The sequence below is a fragment of the Schistocerca serialis genome, chromosome 2 (genome assembly GCF_023864345.2).
Source record: "Schistocerca serialis cubense isolate TAMUIC-IGC-003099 chromosome 2, iqSchSeri2.2, whole genome shotgun sequence".
Taxonomy (NCBI): Eukaryota; Metazoa; Arthropoda; class Insecta; order Orthoptera; family Acrididae; genus Schistocerca; species Schistocerca serialis.
The window spans coordinates 300,689,557-300,707,564 of record NC_064639.1 but is presented as its reverse complement, the minus strand read 5'-3'; the positions used below and the strand labels follow the sequence as shown (position 1 = coordinate 300,707,564).

Below are 18,008 nucleotides of genomic sequence, written 5' to 3'. Positions count from 1 at the left end.
AAAGTTCCAAAGATGGTGGACTTTGCAAAACCATAATGGCACACATTTCACAGTTCATGTAGAAATTAATAATAGCCAGAGAAATCACGATGCCTTAAAAAGAAACATGTACATTACCATTATTTGCACGACAATTCTGATGGTGCAATCATATTTTCAATGTCTTTATTAGTTTAAAGCTTAATATCTGACTGTAAATTATACAAGTAACACCCAGCAATGAGTTCCCAAAATCTAAACAGTTCATCAAATTTTGTCAATCAACATGTCTTTAGAAAGATATTAGTGTAAACCTAAATTGGTATGAATTACAGGCATGTAACTTGAATAGTACATGAGTTATTGGAGGTCAAAGTGGACGATTACTACTGATCATGTCAGGCCATAAGTACTCCACAATTACACAAAAAAATGGTAGCAGCATGCTTATAAGTATATTTATTCATCTATGTCTTTGTTTATATCCAATATATACTATTCATGAAGAAATTGGTCAAATATTTACTGTGTTTTAGAAAGTATAGATACATTAGGCTACTGGCCTACTTTTGTTTCTATTCCTTTGATATACGTTTATTTAATTTGTTTATATATTTAATAATGTGTGTTAGAGCATGTTTATGGTTCCAGCCGTAGGAATATTTATTTAATTTCAAGTTATTTAAATGCAAATCCAATATTTCATAAGTGTTTTAATATGTTTGTGAGTGTGCGTTGGCTTGGAGACATGGCGGGAGCCCTCTAACCAACCACAGTGATCGTTACCATGGTAGGTGACTACCAAAGTCAATGGAGAGACTGTAGGGAAGTGGGGGAGGAGCATTGAGTGGCACGTTCTGTGGGGGAGTTTTGGACAGGAAGGCGCAACAGAGGGTCGCATGAAGTACTTGGAAAGTGTTGAGCAGTTTGTGTGTGGTTGCGGGAGATAGAAATATTTCGTAGTGCCAACTTGTGCACTTGTGAGATTTCTGTGACTTCTGCAGTGAAGAGACAGTATGTGTTTCACGAGTCATGTTGTTGTTCATAACTAATTATGTGAATTAGGAATCTATTGTTTCCCTGTTACTCAACTTGTATTTTATTTAATTGCTGGACCATTGACACCAATAAGTGTTTTGCAGAACCAAACAGCTTTCTTAAAAGTACTTCTGCTATCATACTCATCATTCAAAATCTTTAAAATAGGGCCTGCAGATTTTATTTAATTGCAGTCTTTCATTCATAAATTTCTATGTTACATTCAAAATTCACAATTGCCAAGTGATAGGAACCTTGGACCATTTGATTCATGTGTGTATTTATTTTGTATACTGTAGACTTTTTTTTTTTTTTTTTTTTTTTTTTTTTTTTTTGTAAATCCAGTACTGGCAGGCATGCATAAGTCATAAATGGTACACAGTGTGTGGTAGACAAATACTTACTTTATTTACAAGACAGAATTACATCTTGGTCTACACTGGTCAGCATTTTGACACCTACTAAACCATTACAGATATTATTGTTCACTCTACTGCACAGGGCAGCAATGTTTATTTTGTCAGTCAGAGCTCATCTATAGTCGCTAGTCAACACATGCTTTATTATACTTCAAGAAAATGATACTCTTTTGCAATAATGTTTCATAATTTTTTTAGGTCTTGCTACTGAAAAACTATGCTCAAATAAAACTGATTGTGTGTTTCTGTGTTAATTTGTAAACTTCTGCTTTATTATTATTGTTAATCTTTATTATTTATTGTTATTATTCATCTTCATTATTCGTTTCCAGATTTGAGTATACCATTGCAGCTGTATTCAATGGACACACACACAGAGACAGGTTTCAGCTGCACTATGCTTCTGATGATCCATCAAGGGCCAGCATTGTTGCTTACAATGGAGGAAGTCTTGTGACATACTATGATGTAAATCCAAATTACAAAGTATACAAAGTAGATGGAAATACAGGAGTGAGTAATTTACATCCATTACAATAACTTGTTGTTTCCAAAGCCTTGTCAGTAGCCTTATGATGATAAGCATCCCAGAAAATAATTGTTCTTGATTAATCTTGGTACAAAAATCTGATCATAATTACCCAAAATATTATTCTGTCACCCGAACAACCTAAACAATATCCAAATTCATCCCTAGGCCAAATATTCTCCCAGTCTTACATCACACAGATCTTTCCCCTCTAAAAAAACCTATGACACTTCTGCTTGGTTATGTTATCATTATAATTCTATTGAACAAAGGAGTTCTGATACAATTAATCCTTCTTATACAGGGTGTACATGAAGTCTGGGAATACCTTCAATTATTTATTGCAAAATAACCTGCGTGTGTGTGTGTGTGTGTGTGTGTGTGTGTGAGTGGGTGGGTGTTTTGTGTTGCCGATAGACAGCGCTAGTTGCAAAGCAGTGAAGCAAATAGCAGCCATCTTCAACCCCTAGACTAACACCAATTTAAACATTATTTTAACTATTATAGCCCTAGACAAGGGTACCCATACAATAGTTTGAAAGTGGAGGAGAGCTAGACCTAGGCATATGGAGTATTTTTAATATTTTGGAGGACAAATGGCAACTTGTATGTAGCATAAAAAAAAGTTCCTGTACTGATCCTGTTAAAAATGTGTGTCATACTGACTTTTAAATCATTTATTGAAAAAACACAACTAACTACACTATATTTTTCCTTCCCCTGACAGCTGGGAGGGATAGGGCATGGGGGTGGGGGGGGGGGGCAGGGGCCCCCCTTGCCCCTGTGTATGCCTGCCCCCCCCCCCCCCCCCCCCCCCAGGTATTACTCACAATTTTACTTGGGATCTTAGAGAGTCAGCGAGGTGAGTTGACAATTGCAGCTGTTGTATGGGAACCCATCAGCTACAGCAGTGTGGTCAACACTCTCTAGCTGCCCTCTCTGTTTGATGTATTATTTCTGGCAACATTGCATCTTCTGACAAATACAATTTCCACAGCCTCAGTTTCAGCACTCTGCCCCCCAATGAGGAACATTTTGTCTTGTCACTTTCCCCATTGCTCTTTCCCTTTAGTACAATAATCACTTATGTGGTTCATGGCTTATGAAACTTTAGTACATTAGTTCTTCACCTAAATACATAGCCTGACAAGAAAAGTGAAGACATGATCAGAAGTCAGTGTAATTATATCACATCCACACAATTGGTGTATATGCAAATGACTAGAGTTGCAATTCTCTGTAACAGGCATATTGCCCACCAGAATGGATTTGTATTGTTCATGTTTAGTGTTGTTAGCAGGCCTCAAGGATATACCAGGGGTATGAACAGCACTAGGTACTGAATGATAACTGTAAAGGACACACAGACCCCACATACTCATGTGAGACATTATTATCTGGATCTGACAGAATTTGAAAGAGGCCTCTTTGTGAGTCTCCATTTGGCCGGCTGGTCACATTGCGCAATATCTAGATATGTGGTGCTTCTGGATGTGATAGTTACCGTATTTACTCGAATCTAAGCTGCACCTGAAAAATGAGACTTGAAATCAAAGAAAAAAAAAATTCCCGAATCTAAGCCGCACCTGAAATTTGAGACTCGAAATTCAAGGGGAGAGAAAGTTTAAGGACGCACCTCCAAATCAAAACAAAGTTGGTCCATTGTAATATGAGACACAATTTAGGTCGAATGAATGACGATACAGCTACAGTAGTTTGGTTCGAGTTGTAAGCTTAGCAGTTAAGCTTTACCAGGTAACCATTGCCATGCGTCAGGTGCTCCGTCCGTATTTATACGGGTACCCTTCCTTTTTCACGTACTTCATCTGATTTGAATTGATTGCGTATTTTCCTTATCTGATAAGTGCTGTTCTCTTTGTTATAGGTGTTTACGTCACTCTAAGCTGAAAATGCATTACTGTACTGTGTCATGCATTGTTTGTCGCATTCTGATAATGAGTGTTTCAGCCTGTCGCCGCTCGCGGCATGGCTTGCTTTCGTGCGCGCTACCGCCGCTTACAATTAAAAAGAAAAAAAAAGAGAGGAATCGTCTGATTAGTGAAAAAATGGCAAGAGACTGCTACTTGTTGTTACTTACACTGCTGCTTTCTTTGATAATAACCAACAAGAACCAAATGATAGCCTGCGTATGATAGAACATGTTCTGAACGAGAGTTTAGCGAAAATTTTTCTCCGTTTGAAAATCTTTTCAGACGCCTCTTTACTACATTACATTCTGCACAGAGATTAGAGTCATCTTAGATTTAAAAATCTAGTCAATTGCCGTGCTTAATTTCTGACTGTATCACTATTTGGCATAAGAATAATACGAATATAAACATGACATGATATGTATATTCTTCTGTGTTTGCTGTTGTATCACTCTAGTTTCGTAGTTTATTAGGCAGACAGGATTTAAATGAGATAGCAGCAAACACGAAAGAATACATGGAAAAATGTTTATATTCATATTATTCTTATGGTGAAGAGAATACTGCATGTGATTCAAAATTCATAAAAGTTCCTATTAGCAACCATCTCTTCTCACAGGTAGGAAAAAATTCAGAACGTAGAGTTGGCCATATTGACAAACATCCCAAACAGTCTTGCCAGTTGGATTTTCATAGTACATTGAAATGCTGCTACATTCGAAGATGAACAATATGGAATTTGTATTTACTTCGTTGGATAATGTATGAAAATGCAGTGGTCGAAACTCCGGGCGGAGAAAAAAAGCTCGTCTTCCACCTTTTTTTTTAATTTATTCAGTGACACAGAGGTTTTGGTGCCAGTATTTATCTTTGTGCCTGCAAAGCATGTCTGTGTAGTGCTACATATGTTCGACGGCAGAAGTTAGTTGTGGTGGCACCTACCAACATTTTTCAGAACTTCCGCTTACTTTGCACTCTATTCTAAGCCGCAGGCGGTTTTTTGGATTACAAAAACCGGAAAAAAGTACGGCTTAGATTCGAGTAAATACGGTACCTAATTTTTGGCTGCATGAGACTGTGATGGCAGGTATACTTGTCATCAATGTTCAGTCGAACATCAGAAGGAAGGATCTCAGTATGATGCACCAAGAAGCACATCGTATTCCCTTCAAATCTATACCTTCAACATTCTGTGCCATTGAACACTGTGGGTCAGAAGCTGGACTAGGACATTACCATCCCATTCTGTGTCCCAGCTGCATTTGGAGTGTTGCTATTGCTGGGAAACATGTACTGCTGATGAACTTCATCACATCGTGTTTAGCAGTGAGTCATGGTTCCGCACTACTCTAGGTGACCACCATCAGCAAGTATGATGGCAACCTGGGAAGAGATCCCTTTCTTCCAGTGTTTTGGAGAGGCATTGTGATGTTAGTCCTTGTGCCATAATGTGGGGAGCCATCAAGTATGACTTCAGGTTACAGCTGGTAGTGATTGAGGAGGCTCTGAGTGCACAAGGATATGTATGGACATCTTATATCCCAACGTGTTACCTCTCATGTGAAATATCATTATGCCACTTTTCAGCAGACGTGGAGTGTTCCTTTATGACTGTCTGTGTGATGTAAAGGCACTCTCGTAGCCATGAAGATCCCTAGATCTGTCCCCAATAGAACATGTGTAGGACCTGTTCAGATGTCAACTCTGTCCCAGTGCCAGTATCCAGAATATCAGGGACCATTCACAACAGCTATTTCCACCAATGGCATGTTTCCTGTTTGTTTGTGTGAACACACCCCACTATTTCTGTCTGTGTTGCACAAAAGACTCGAACACATGCATCCATGTTTTGCAATACGAAGTAAGGAAAGCATTTGAAAAAACTTAAAAGCTTCACCACACCTAGTTCTCCGCCATCCAACCCCCCCCCCCCCCCCTCCCCCTCTCCTCAGGACCAACTCCTGTAACTATGTAGGAGGAAATGGTACCATGATACCTCCAGCTTATCTTCCATTCTCATAATCCCTAAGGCCTAAAGCTGCCTACATTTCTTCACACCTTTCATCACTGTCTTGTACATGCCCTATACAGTTTCCACATGACTTTCCCCTCCTCCCATTCTTCTCAATTTGAGCAACTAGTCCTAAACAAGTAGTGCTGCTGCAGGTGGGTTTATTTTGATGTCTGTGTCCAAAAGTGTGTACCAGTTCTAAAAATAGAGCAGTAACTTGAAACCTTGTTGTCTTTGTGCTGTTAAGTGTGTCCGTGTGCCACACTTTAGCCAGCTGTAGGTACTGATTGCTTTTCTCATTTTTATTTGTTGTTTCCCTCCTTAGCTTCCTGTTATTAAATATACAGGGTGTCCCACTTACCTTGAGCACCCTAAATAACTGTTCATCCAGATACAAATTACAAAATTCTTCAAGCAAATGTTCTTTAGCTGTCAGGGGGACATCAATCATCATGATTGCCTTTGTTGTAGCTTTGTTGTTTACAAAGATATGAACAGCAGTATGACTTTTTTAAATGGATCCCTCTATTTTTTATTCAGTAATTCATTTCCTCTCCTAAAGACCTATTCAAAAATGTATCACAGTGTACCATTCACTGAAACACAATGTTATTAGTTACATAACACAACATTGACTTTGAGCCCTGGATCACATATTCGTCCACTTACTGGAGTTGTCAGAAAACAAATGAAAACCAAGTAAAAAACAACACAAAATTGACTTTGACCCTCCTGTGCCATTGCTCAGGAGTAGAACATTCAAAGGTGCTCAAAGTGGTGACCCGGGCACTGATACACTGGTGCACTCATTGAATGAAAGAATTATTTACTGCTTCCAGTGTTGCCAGCTGAAGAGAATTACAAGCAAGCACGATACGTTCCTGCATGTCCTCTGGAATTGTTGGAACATCACGATAGACATCTTTAATGCATCCCCAAAGAAAAAAGTCCAGAGGATTTAAATCAGGAGACCTAGCAGGCCACACAACTGTTCCTCCTCGACCAATCCATCTGGCAGGATACCTTTGGTTCAGAACACGATGTGGATGCAAGGCATTATGTGCTGGTCATCCATCATGTTGATACCACATAAGCATTCTGGTTCTTAGCAGCACTTCATCCAGAAGAGAAGGAAGAATTCATCTGAGGAAGTTGGCATATGCTGTGCTGTTTAGACTACCATTGATGAAATAAGGGTCAATAATTGTAGTACCAAGCATCCCACACCAGACATTAACTCTCCATTGATGCTGATGTTCCACCTGTCTAGGCCATCATGGATTGTTACTGGATGAATAATGCATGTTCCTTGTATTTACCTGTCCTTTGTTTAAGAAGGAACATTAATCGGTAAATAGAACATTGGAGAAGAAGTTCGGATTGGTGAGGATTTGCTGCTGGGCCCACTGACAGAACTGTACACAATTCTGGAAATCATTCCCATCCAATTCTTGATGTTGGTGTACATGGTAAGGATGGAACCGGTCAGGTGTAAGAATACAATGTACACTGGTTTTAAGAATACCAGTCTCATGTTCAAGCTGTCATGTGCTCACATGTGGATTCATAGCATTGGAAGCGAGAACAGTAGCTCCAGCAGCTTTGTCTGTGCGAGTGCTACAAGATTGCGTTGTCATAGGTTGAAACTATCCATCTCCTAAAGTGTCGCAAGATGAGAAAACATTCATTGGGAAGGTGGGTTCGTGTCAGGATATTGCTCTCTGTACAGTTGCGCTGCCTGCATAGCATTTCACCTACCTTCAACAACAACAATAAAAGAAACGTTATGTGAATGCAGTTTGTAGGAAGGACAGGCTTTACTGCATGCCTACTCTACACAACAGTATTTGGAAGGACTAAACTACTGTACTAAATGTACCCGTACATAAGGAAACAGTATTGCAATTACTGTTCTGTTAGCTTACATTCCCCATAGATGAGTAGCATTTCTACCTTCCCTTCGTTGGTGTACATTCTGCTCACACAGTTCTTCAATTGATGATGGTTGATGGAATGATGGGTGTGCATTATACTTATGTTTACATTTTTCCTCTGCTAACGTCAGCATGCAGCTGTGTTCCATTACCCCGAGTACCTGCACTAAGTGCTGGGAGCATCAACATCAATGTTGTGTTATGTAATTTATAACATTGTGTTTCAGTGTATGGTACAATGAGATACACCTTTGAATAGGTCTTCAGGTGAGGAAATGAATTACAGAATAAAAAATACAGAATGCCATTTAAGAAAGTCATACCGCTGTTCATCATATCTTTGTAAAAAACAAAGCTACAATGAAGGAAATCATGCTGATTGATGTCTCCTTGGTGGCTAAAGAACATTTGCTTGAAACATTTTGTAATTTGCGTCTGGACAAACAGTTATTTAGGGTGATCAATATAAATGGGACATACTGTATATATTAAATATATAAATCCTTGTTCAAATTGCTACATCATCTTCCATGAATTCCTTTTCAGAATAATACTACGTCTTTATTATGACATTATAGTAGTAAATCAAACTCCAAATTCAATACTTTCCTGATTTTGAACTTATTATAATTTTTAATACTGTCTCCTTTAGAATAAAGTTTTGAAGAGTGTGTGGGAAATTCAAAATTTCCTTTCTGTCAAAATGTTTTGAGAACATTAATTTTCGCATGTGTGGTGCATACTGTACAAAACAAAAGGTATAGTGGATAGATATTTAGAATAGAAAGTTAGATATAAGTTATAAGTCTTGAAATAGGTGGAATGCTACTCTCTGACACATAAGAAACTATTTCAAATATCAGTTTCAATGGCATTAATCACATGCAGTGTAACATTACAAACAAAAACTGATACTTACATTGCAAATGTGTACAACAATTCGAAATACTCTATTTTGTGATGCTGCAGTTTAAGTACTATATCTATACCACAAATAACACACAGTAAGTCATATTCTTTAACCCGTTCCCCCCCTACCCTGTCCCCCAGCTCATTCAGGTCACAGTGTCAGGACAAGACATCTGTCTGGGAAAATGAAACTGTGTATGTGTGTCTGTTTTTGTGAGAGACTCTTTTAAAGTCAGCAGCTTTTCCCATTTCCTCCCCATACAATAGTGCAAATGGTTTGTCTTTATCCCTAGCATCTCTTATATGCCTTATGTATTAGGAATGAGCAATAGTTAATGTAACTTTTAAAATAATACTATTATTGAGTCTTATCCATTAAGCACATTATACATTACATGTTGGACCCATTCTAAAGTCTTAGAAGGGAAAGGATCAACGTTCACCAATACCTTGTGGTTCATGGTGTAGCAGTTGCACATCACTCTAGATGTGGATGTTTCTGGTGTGAAAGGATTACCTGTCATTCTCTGACATATACCAGGATACGCCTGACTGCTTGTTACTGTACAAATCACAAGTCAGCATAATCTTTTCATTTGAGAAACAGGGAAGCTAGTCACAAATTACAGATAGTATGGTCAGGTGTTGAACACTGTGAAACCCCAAAATATTTAGGAGTGACACCTGATAGATCTATTGCCTTCAAAAAGCACTGCATGAACTGAAAGTCAAAAATTTCCGCCAGGAACAATCTTCTACAGAAACTGACCAGACCACAGGATGTTCTCAACCAGAAACTCTATGAACCTCTGCAATGGCATTATGCTATGCTGCAGCAGAGTATGCGTATCTTGTTTGGTATAATTCAACAAAGGCCAAACAGATAGACATGGTTATAAATGACACATGCAGAATCAAACAAGGTTGTCTGAAATCCACACCAGTCACATGGTTTTACCACTGTGCAGGAACAGAACCATTTCCTGTTCAAAGATAAATAGCTGTGAATGAGGAAAGAGAAAAAGTGGAGCAAGAGAGAGTGCTTGCTCTGTATGGCCAGATCCACATCCACAATGACTGAAGTCGAGGAGGAATTTCCTTAAAACATTGACTGCATTTAGAACCACAGCTGAAAAAGCAAGATTGCAACTATGGAGGACTATGACCTACCTTCCCCCAGCTGGAAAAAGAGTTCCAGAGAAGAAGACACCTGGCTATGATGAGAAATGGATGACAAGGAAGTCTCTGAATAGACTGAGACTGGAGTTGCCAGATCAAAGGTTAATTTGGCAAGATGGGGCTATACTGATCAAGATGATATACAATGTGACTGTGGAAAGAGAACAGACTTTTCATCATTTACTTCAATGCCAACTATGTCCAGTCTCCTGAAAAGAAGAGGAAATCCTTAAGGAACAGAAAATGCATTGGAAGTGGCCAAGTTTTGGGCAAAAGTAGTAAGTCATAACTGTGTATAATAAGTATGTTTCTGATACAAGAATAAATAAATCAATTTAGAAATACAAATAGAATATAATACAATATGTACGTAATGTCAAATTTAAATATATGTATTGTTGTGGTCTTTGGTCCAAAGACTGATTTGATGCAGCTCTCCGTGCTGCTCCATCCTGTGCAAGCCTCTCCATATTCAAATAACTGCTGCAACCTACATCATGTAGAACCTGCTTACTGTATTCACCTCTTAGTGTTGCGCTACAACTTTTACCCCCCATGCTTCCCTCCAGTACCGCTTCCACTGATATCTCAGAATGTGTCCTATCAACCAATCCCTTCTTTTAGTCACGTTATGCCACATATATTTTTTCTTCCCAATTCTATTCAGTATCTCCTCATTAGTTATGTGATCTGCCCATTAATTTTCATCATTCTTCTGTAGCAGCACATTCCAAAATGTTTTATTCTTTTCTAGTCTGAACTGTTTATCATCCATGTTTCACTTTTGCACAAGGCTGCACTCCATACATATACCTTCAGAAAGGACTTCCTAATACTTAAATCGTTACCAGTCTAGATTTTATTTTCTTTATTTCAGTCATCATCTGTTATGTTACTCCCCAAATAAAAGAACTCATCTACTACTTTCAGTATCTCACTTCCTAATCTCATGCCCTTGGCATTGTCTCATTCCATCACCCTTGTTTTGCTTTTGTTAATATTAGTTTTATGTCCTCTTTTCAAAACATTGTCTATTCCATTCAACAGCTTGTCCAAGTCCTTTGCTGTCTCTAACAGAATTACAATGTCATTGGCAAATTACCTAAAAAATTTTATCTTATCTTCCTGAACTATAATTACTCCTCCAAATTTTTCTTTGGTTTCCTATCCATTCGTATAAAAGCTGCCATATACGACAACAAGGATTCAAGAGACTTTGCCAAAATGTTTGTTTTGCTGAGAAATTCCATCAAAAATTTACATCTGTACCCCACAACTTGGGTCAGATACATGGTGTACCAGAACTGTTTCTCACTTCCCTCCCTGCTCATTCCCCTTTTCTGTGCAATTATCTAAAAGATGGGTAGGAAGAAATATGGTTACTATTCTTCTAAATAGAACCATTTACCCTCATAATCATTACATAAAATATAATTTGGAGGAAGAATTATATTTTTGATGCATACTGGCAATCAGGCTCTCAAAATTTTGAGAGTTATGATCTCTGCAATGCATAGTGTGTTTCTTACACAGCCTCCCTGCATTATCAGGGCGTTCACTAACCAAAATTCATCAGAAAAAACTGTCTCATCAAACTCTTCGCCACATTTATAGAATACAAACTGTGTGTGTATGTGTGTGTGTGTGTGTGTGTGTGTGTGTGTGTGTGTGTGTGTGTGTGAGAGAGAGAGAGAGAGAGAGAGAGAGAGAGAGAGAGAGAGAGCTTCAATCCTTTCCTTCACAAACTTATTCTAGGAAAAAAGAGAAATACAGAGAGCAAAAATGACAGCATATTTTTGTAACCATTTAATAACTTTGAAAATGGAAGCATACACATTTCATTTATCATTATAATACCAATTAACATAAATATTTTTTAAAGTTTTATCTTCTTTGTTCTTTGTCTGCTCAGCTATCGAAAATGGCTAAAGTTTTTTTGCATTCTTAACAATGACAAGAAAAAGCTATTATTTTTGCAGTCAATAATGTTTGTATTTCCTTTACATGTTTGTATTTTACTGTAAATTAATTAAAAAGAAATGGAGCTAATCTCAAAAGCATTGATACTTTTAAAAACCTTAACAAAAGTGGTAAGAATGCACTCTGTGGCAAAATTTTTTATTTCAAATACAGGCTGTTGTGGATTACACTACTTGGATGTTTAATCTTACTGAAGCCAACCTTGACCCTGATAATGAACCTAACTGGTACAAACTTTACTCCTTCCAAGAAGCTTATGGTGTAGAGTCTATGAACTTGACTGAATTGAACAAATTAGTCCATCGAATGGCCGAGACTCCTGAGATCATACAACAATACTATGGGTAAGCTGAATATGTCATTTCCTAAATTAGTGCAGATTCTTTTGTTGGCCAGATATATGGACATAATCTGCAATCTGAAAGGAATTAGATGTCTAACTATACTATATATTGTTATAAATGCATCCTATGAGGTATATTTATGACATTTTCTAATTTTATGAAAGGTTCTTTATTTTGCTTTCTTTTTACTGTATCTTACTTAGCAAAAAATATTGTTCATGATATGTGTCTCTCTCTTCTTGGATTATTTCACTGCATTTCTCATTGATATAAATGCATTTGATTTCTTTTGTGATAAATTTTCATATACAGGGCTTCTATAAATGATTCATTCCTTTTCAGAGTTCTACATTAACCAAAGTATTACATGTACAAATATGACTGATGAGTGATTAGAACCATAACTCTGACGAGTTTGCATTTTGCCCACCTGTTGGTGTTGTAAGTGCAGTTTCTTGGCAATCTGACAACAAAGCAAGAAAAGAGTTTTTGTGTATTGAAACATGCAAGATGTTTATCTGTTACAACAGTGCAGCTTGTATTCAGAAAGAATTATAAAAAAAGAACAAGTCAGGGCACCTCCTCAGCAGAGCATCAATGTTTGTTACTTCCTAAAAGATGAACTTCCACATTACTGGATTGGACATGGTAGCAGCTCCAAGGTCATCTGACCTAATGCCTTTTTTCCTTTGGAGATACATTGAGAAACATGTTTACATACCTCCTCTGCCAAGATCAATGGGACAACTCAGGAACACTGCTGTGATGACTGCAGATAGGATGTTGCTATATAAGGTATGGAATGAACTTGACTGTCACTTGAATGTTCATCATGTGACGAGCTGGACACTCATAGAACATTTGTTGAGTACAGAATGTAAACTTGGTGAGTTAACAGTTCTATTTATGTACCTATTAGAGTTGCACATGTAATACTTCAGAAAATATAGAGCTTTGAAAATGAATGAATCATTTACAGTTGTCCTATATTTCAAACATTATGAAGGTATACATTCAGTATTAAAGCTTTAGGTTTCTAATGAAATACACATTGATATTGAGCCCCTTAACATATTTAATGTGTGTGCCAGACTATGATTCGATCAATGTTTTTTGGCTTTTGGATGCTGTGTTCTTATCAGGTAAGGCAAACTTACAACATAAGCAGTCTTCCAGCTGCAGCCTGGTACCTTATTTTATGGATTATAAGACCCACTTTTATTTTTGAAAACTTGTCTCTAAAATTCAGGTGCAACTTATACACAAAATCAATATAAAAATAACCAGCATTTGATTTAAAATTCCTACCACCTTAAAAATGGGCACATATTTAATGCCACAGGAAACCTATCTCTATCTGGCAACATTGGACTCAACTAGCAGTAGCACTGCACTGATAGCAGTAGCACTGCACTGATGTGTCAAACATGAGTTGCGGGGATTCATAAGCTTGCTAACACTATCTCCCTCCCACCCTGAAAGTAATAGCATATGCAGAAGAACATGGAACAGAGCAGCTAAGCAGTATTTCGGCCCTCAACCACAGAAAAAATGATTCACAATTGGCGGACTAGTAAAGAAGAACTGAAAAAAATGAGGAAGACTAAAGGTGGAAATAGAAGACTGACTGCAAAATGGCTAAAACTAGAAGATGACGTATTGAAATTGATTCAAGGACACCATCAAAATTGTGTTGGAATTGAAACAAAAATGATTCAATTATCCCCTCATAAGCTAGTGATACAGTGGAATTTACCAGAATTTAAAGGTGGAGTTGACTGGTGCTACAGGCTTGACTGGTGCTACAAGTTCATGAACCAAAACATCTCATCTCAGAAAATGCCACAAGAGTATAAAGAGAAAATACTATCTTTCTATCACTTTATTATTCAACATCAAAAGAAAACCAGTGTGGAACTAATCCAAATAGTGAATATGGACAAACTCTTCTGACATTTAATGCACTGATTAACAGAACTGTTGCCATGAAAAGTAATGAAACTGTAACTACAAAAGCAAGTGCAAATGAAAAAAATGCATTACGTTGTTGTCCTTCCATGTTCTGCTGCATTACATTGTTGTCCTTCCATGTCCTGCTGGTACAAAGTGTACTCCAATGATCATTTTTCAAGCTCAAAAATGCCAAAAACTTTCTGAAGTATTGCCAGGTGTTGTTGTTCACATACCTGACAAGGTTGCATGGATAAGGTTTGTATCAAATTATGGATTAACAGAGTGTGGGGGAGAAGGGAAGGTGCTTGGTTGAAAAGGAGTTGTGCTAGATCAGTTTAGTAGTCATTTGAAAAATTTTGTGAAAGAGAAATTGAGAAAGGGAAACACAGAGCTTCTTGTTATTCCAAAAGGACTTACTTCACAATTGCAACCTCTTGATGGTTCAATAAATAAACCATTTAAAATGTATGTGAGAGAGGAATGGAACAAATGGATGATGGATGATACCCAACACGAATTCACACCGAAGGGAGTTTTAAAATAATCTACAATCAAACAAGTGTGTCAGTGGATAAAACAGTTATGGTCTAGACTGAGAGAAGAATTTATTGTTAAATCTTTCAATAAGTGCAGCATTTGCAATGCTCTTGATGGCAGTGGAGACCATCTTATATGTGAAAAGGACAACAATGATGATGAAGAGGAAGAAGAAGAAGAAGAAGAATGTTCAGATGACGATTTTCAGGGATTTTAAAGGTCAGTTCAGTTTTATAAACTAAGATTTTTTTAGCACAGCTTTGCAATCTAATAATAAAAATGTTATTTTTTTAAAAAGTGCTTAAAAATTAAGGTGCATCTTGTAGTCTATTAAATATGGCAGTTCTTTTCTCTTACTGGTCCTCATATATTTATAACTCCAAGTAGCATGCAATTTCAGTTCAAAGGTAAGTCAATATTAGCACACACTTTACTACCTGAAAACTCCACACAAACAACAATGTCATGAAAAAGTTAGATCACTATTCACCAGTTAGAGGAGGTGCTGAAATGCAAACAGGCATAATGAAAGGATTTTTAAACATTTGAGCTTTCAGATTAATAAGTCCTCCTTCAGAAATAGAAAACACACATACATTCACACAATCACAACTCCCACACACATGGGCCTTGTCTCTAGCTGCTGTGGCACAGCTGTAGATCTTATCTTGCACTTAGCTTTTGGTGATATTTAGCAGTTGATTATAAAACAGAAAGAAAATACAGTATGCAAAATTTTGGATAGAGTGTGATATTGGCCTCCCTCCCTCCTTCTCTCTCTCTCTCTCTCTGAAATCTTGGTTGCGGAGACAGACTGATGTGAAGCGTAACTTAAGATCTAGTTTGGTTCTGATCAATAAATGTCGCACCTTCCCCAGTATGAAAACCACAAGCCACACTTGGGTAACATCCTATTCCCAATGAACATCATATTTAGCAGCCAGTATCAGATATTTTCTGAAAGTGTACTTAGCATTCTACAGCATTTACTTAACTCACAATCATTCATTCCAGTCACTGGACAGAATAATCTTAATGGAGCATAAGAAGCATTATTTAGTTCCCCAGTTCTGCAACCATCTTGCATTCTTACAAAGCCATCTTCTAAGAAATGGGCCACAGTCAGCATTCAGGGTTTGTTATCTGCTAAGAATACAGTGTTGAGCTACCTTCACAAGCTGAAAAATGCCAACTATACTTGGAAGAAAACACAGATATCAGCAATTAATATATATAAAACTTTTCACTTTCTCTCCTGTAAAGAATGCTTGCTAATTTGCGAGACAGCACAAATATAATTTAATTTAGATACAATTTTCAAAATCACTCATGTGAACTTATATCATTTACTGAATGTAAAAATGTTGTCCCTTTATGGTACACATCTCATAAAAGAGCACATTTGTTGTTGTAAATGTCTTCCTAACCCTTCCAAAATGTCTTCCCTGGATTCATCAATCGTGCACTAAAATTCAGACCCCTGCCCCAAATGCTCAATTAGCAGACTTGAGTACACTGTCTTCATCATAATCTGCATTGTGTCACTCGCATTTGGAGGTCTAATTTTATTACCTTGTTGACATAAATGGTTGTCGTATGGCTTTTGGTCAGAGTAGACTTACAGAAGTAAACTCAATATTTGACAAGTATGGAGAGTCATTTCCAACAACAGCTACAGAGCGTTCTCTGCAGTTGTGCCATTCTTACATTAATTGCACTGCAATTTTATTCTTCCAATCACATGTCATTTCAACAATTTAACAAAGAAAGCCTTATGAAGTCAATTTGCACTAAACTGTGCTCATTCCTTAGCAACTACTAAACTTTTAATGTTATCTTTTGTACACTTATATGGTTCTCATACCAATTTCATAGTTAATATTTGCTATAAATCACAATTTCCTCTTGTAATTTTTTATTGCTGTAGAGAGCATGTGTTACACACACCAGTTTTACAATAAAATTTTTTTTAAAAAAATGTGTAAGTATGAAAAACGAAGTTAACTGAAAATATGTGATCTCAGATACAAACAGTTAAAATGGTAAATGTCTATATGCCTCCTCTGAATTCTTTCATTCTTTGTGGGCTTTGACGTAACAGCCTAAAAGTTAATCATCCCATCATTTGTGTTACTAGGTTCCAGTTTAGTTCATTCCCTCAGAATAATTGTGTGTTTCTGAGAGATTGAGATAATCTTTTTTAATGAGATTACTGTTCAATTCTACAAAAAATGTATCTTTTTTAAAAAAAGTGGCACAATAGTGTTGTGTTTGTCATTTCCAGATTTCTTGAAAAAATAAGATAACACAGTTATTCCTCAAGTAGGTATCAGTGTATTTCACTGAACAAGTTATTGATCTATAATCACCTTTACTTTGTTTTTAAAGTTAGTCAGCAACAATACTGTGATTGTACCACACAAATAGTTTAAAATTCATTTTTAAACTATAGTTTGGATCAGTCAGTAAACTGGCTTTTCCAATCAATTCTGATATTATCTTCATATCGTGTATCTAAAATGCATATTTTTAAAAATAGTTCTGAATTAATCAAATTTGTTTCAGATATTCTGTGAAAGAGGGAGATCCAAGCTTAGAATCAGGGTGTGATGCAGACTGTGAGAGGAGTCAACTATGTACTATTGTTACATCCTATTTCAGAGACACTACTAAATGTGATGAATTAACAGCAAATATGCCTGTAAAAGCAGAAGTTCCAAATAAGTAATTTAAATGAAAGCCACAAAGATGAAACTACCTTGTAACCAACACGTTACAGGTGAAATTAGTGAAGTACTCATGTAAAAAGCTGAAAAATCAGTAATGTTTTAAAACCTCTGCAGAGCATTCATTTATTTTAATGTGACATAGATTTTGTAGCCATTCTGTGCAAGGAAGCAGTGAGTCAGTAACTACAAAAATTATGAATAAAACAAAGTTTTATTTGAAAAATATGTTTCTGTATATGTAACAAAACTACGGGCCTTGCTCAACCTCAGTCAAAAATTATTAAGCATGTGTCAGCTTTCATTTACAGGAACTAAATAAAAATGAATGTTTTTCTGAAACAGTTATAAGGTTACTTACTTGGTTACTGCTTGAAGTTCCACAATGGTATGTGCAGAATTGAAGTCTCATTATCTGAAACTGATTTTTGTTTGTAGTAATGCAGTTCAGTGATGAACACAACATGCTTGGGTTAAATTTTTCAAGATTTCAGATTCATTCAACATAGATATTTTCATACAGTGAGATGACCAGTCTC

General features: G+C 36.8%; 1 protein-coding gene across 1 annotated transcript in view; it reads left to right on the top strand.

Annotated features, from left to right (window-relative positions):
- The window catches only part of LOC126455921 (sphingomyelin phosphodiesterase-like), a 126,782-nt gene extending 109,177 nt beyond the window's left edge, over positions 1 to 17,605 (top strand). The window contains exons 9-11 of the mRNA XM_050091679.1: positions 1,769 to 1,949; positions 12,063 to 12,253; positions 17,309 to 17,605. Coding sequence (XP_049947636.1) covers positions 1,769 to 1,949; positions 12,063 to 12,253; positions 17,309 to 17,471 — 535 coding nt within the window. The 3' untranslated portion in view covers positions 17,472 to 17,605. The remainder of the gene's footprint in view (positions 1 to 1,768; positions 1,950 to 12,062; positions 12,254 to 17,308) is intronic.
- Positions 17,606 to 18,008: the final 403 nt, after the last annotated feature.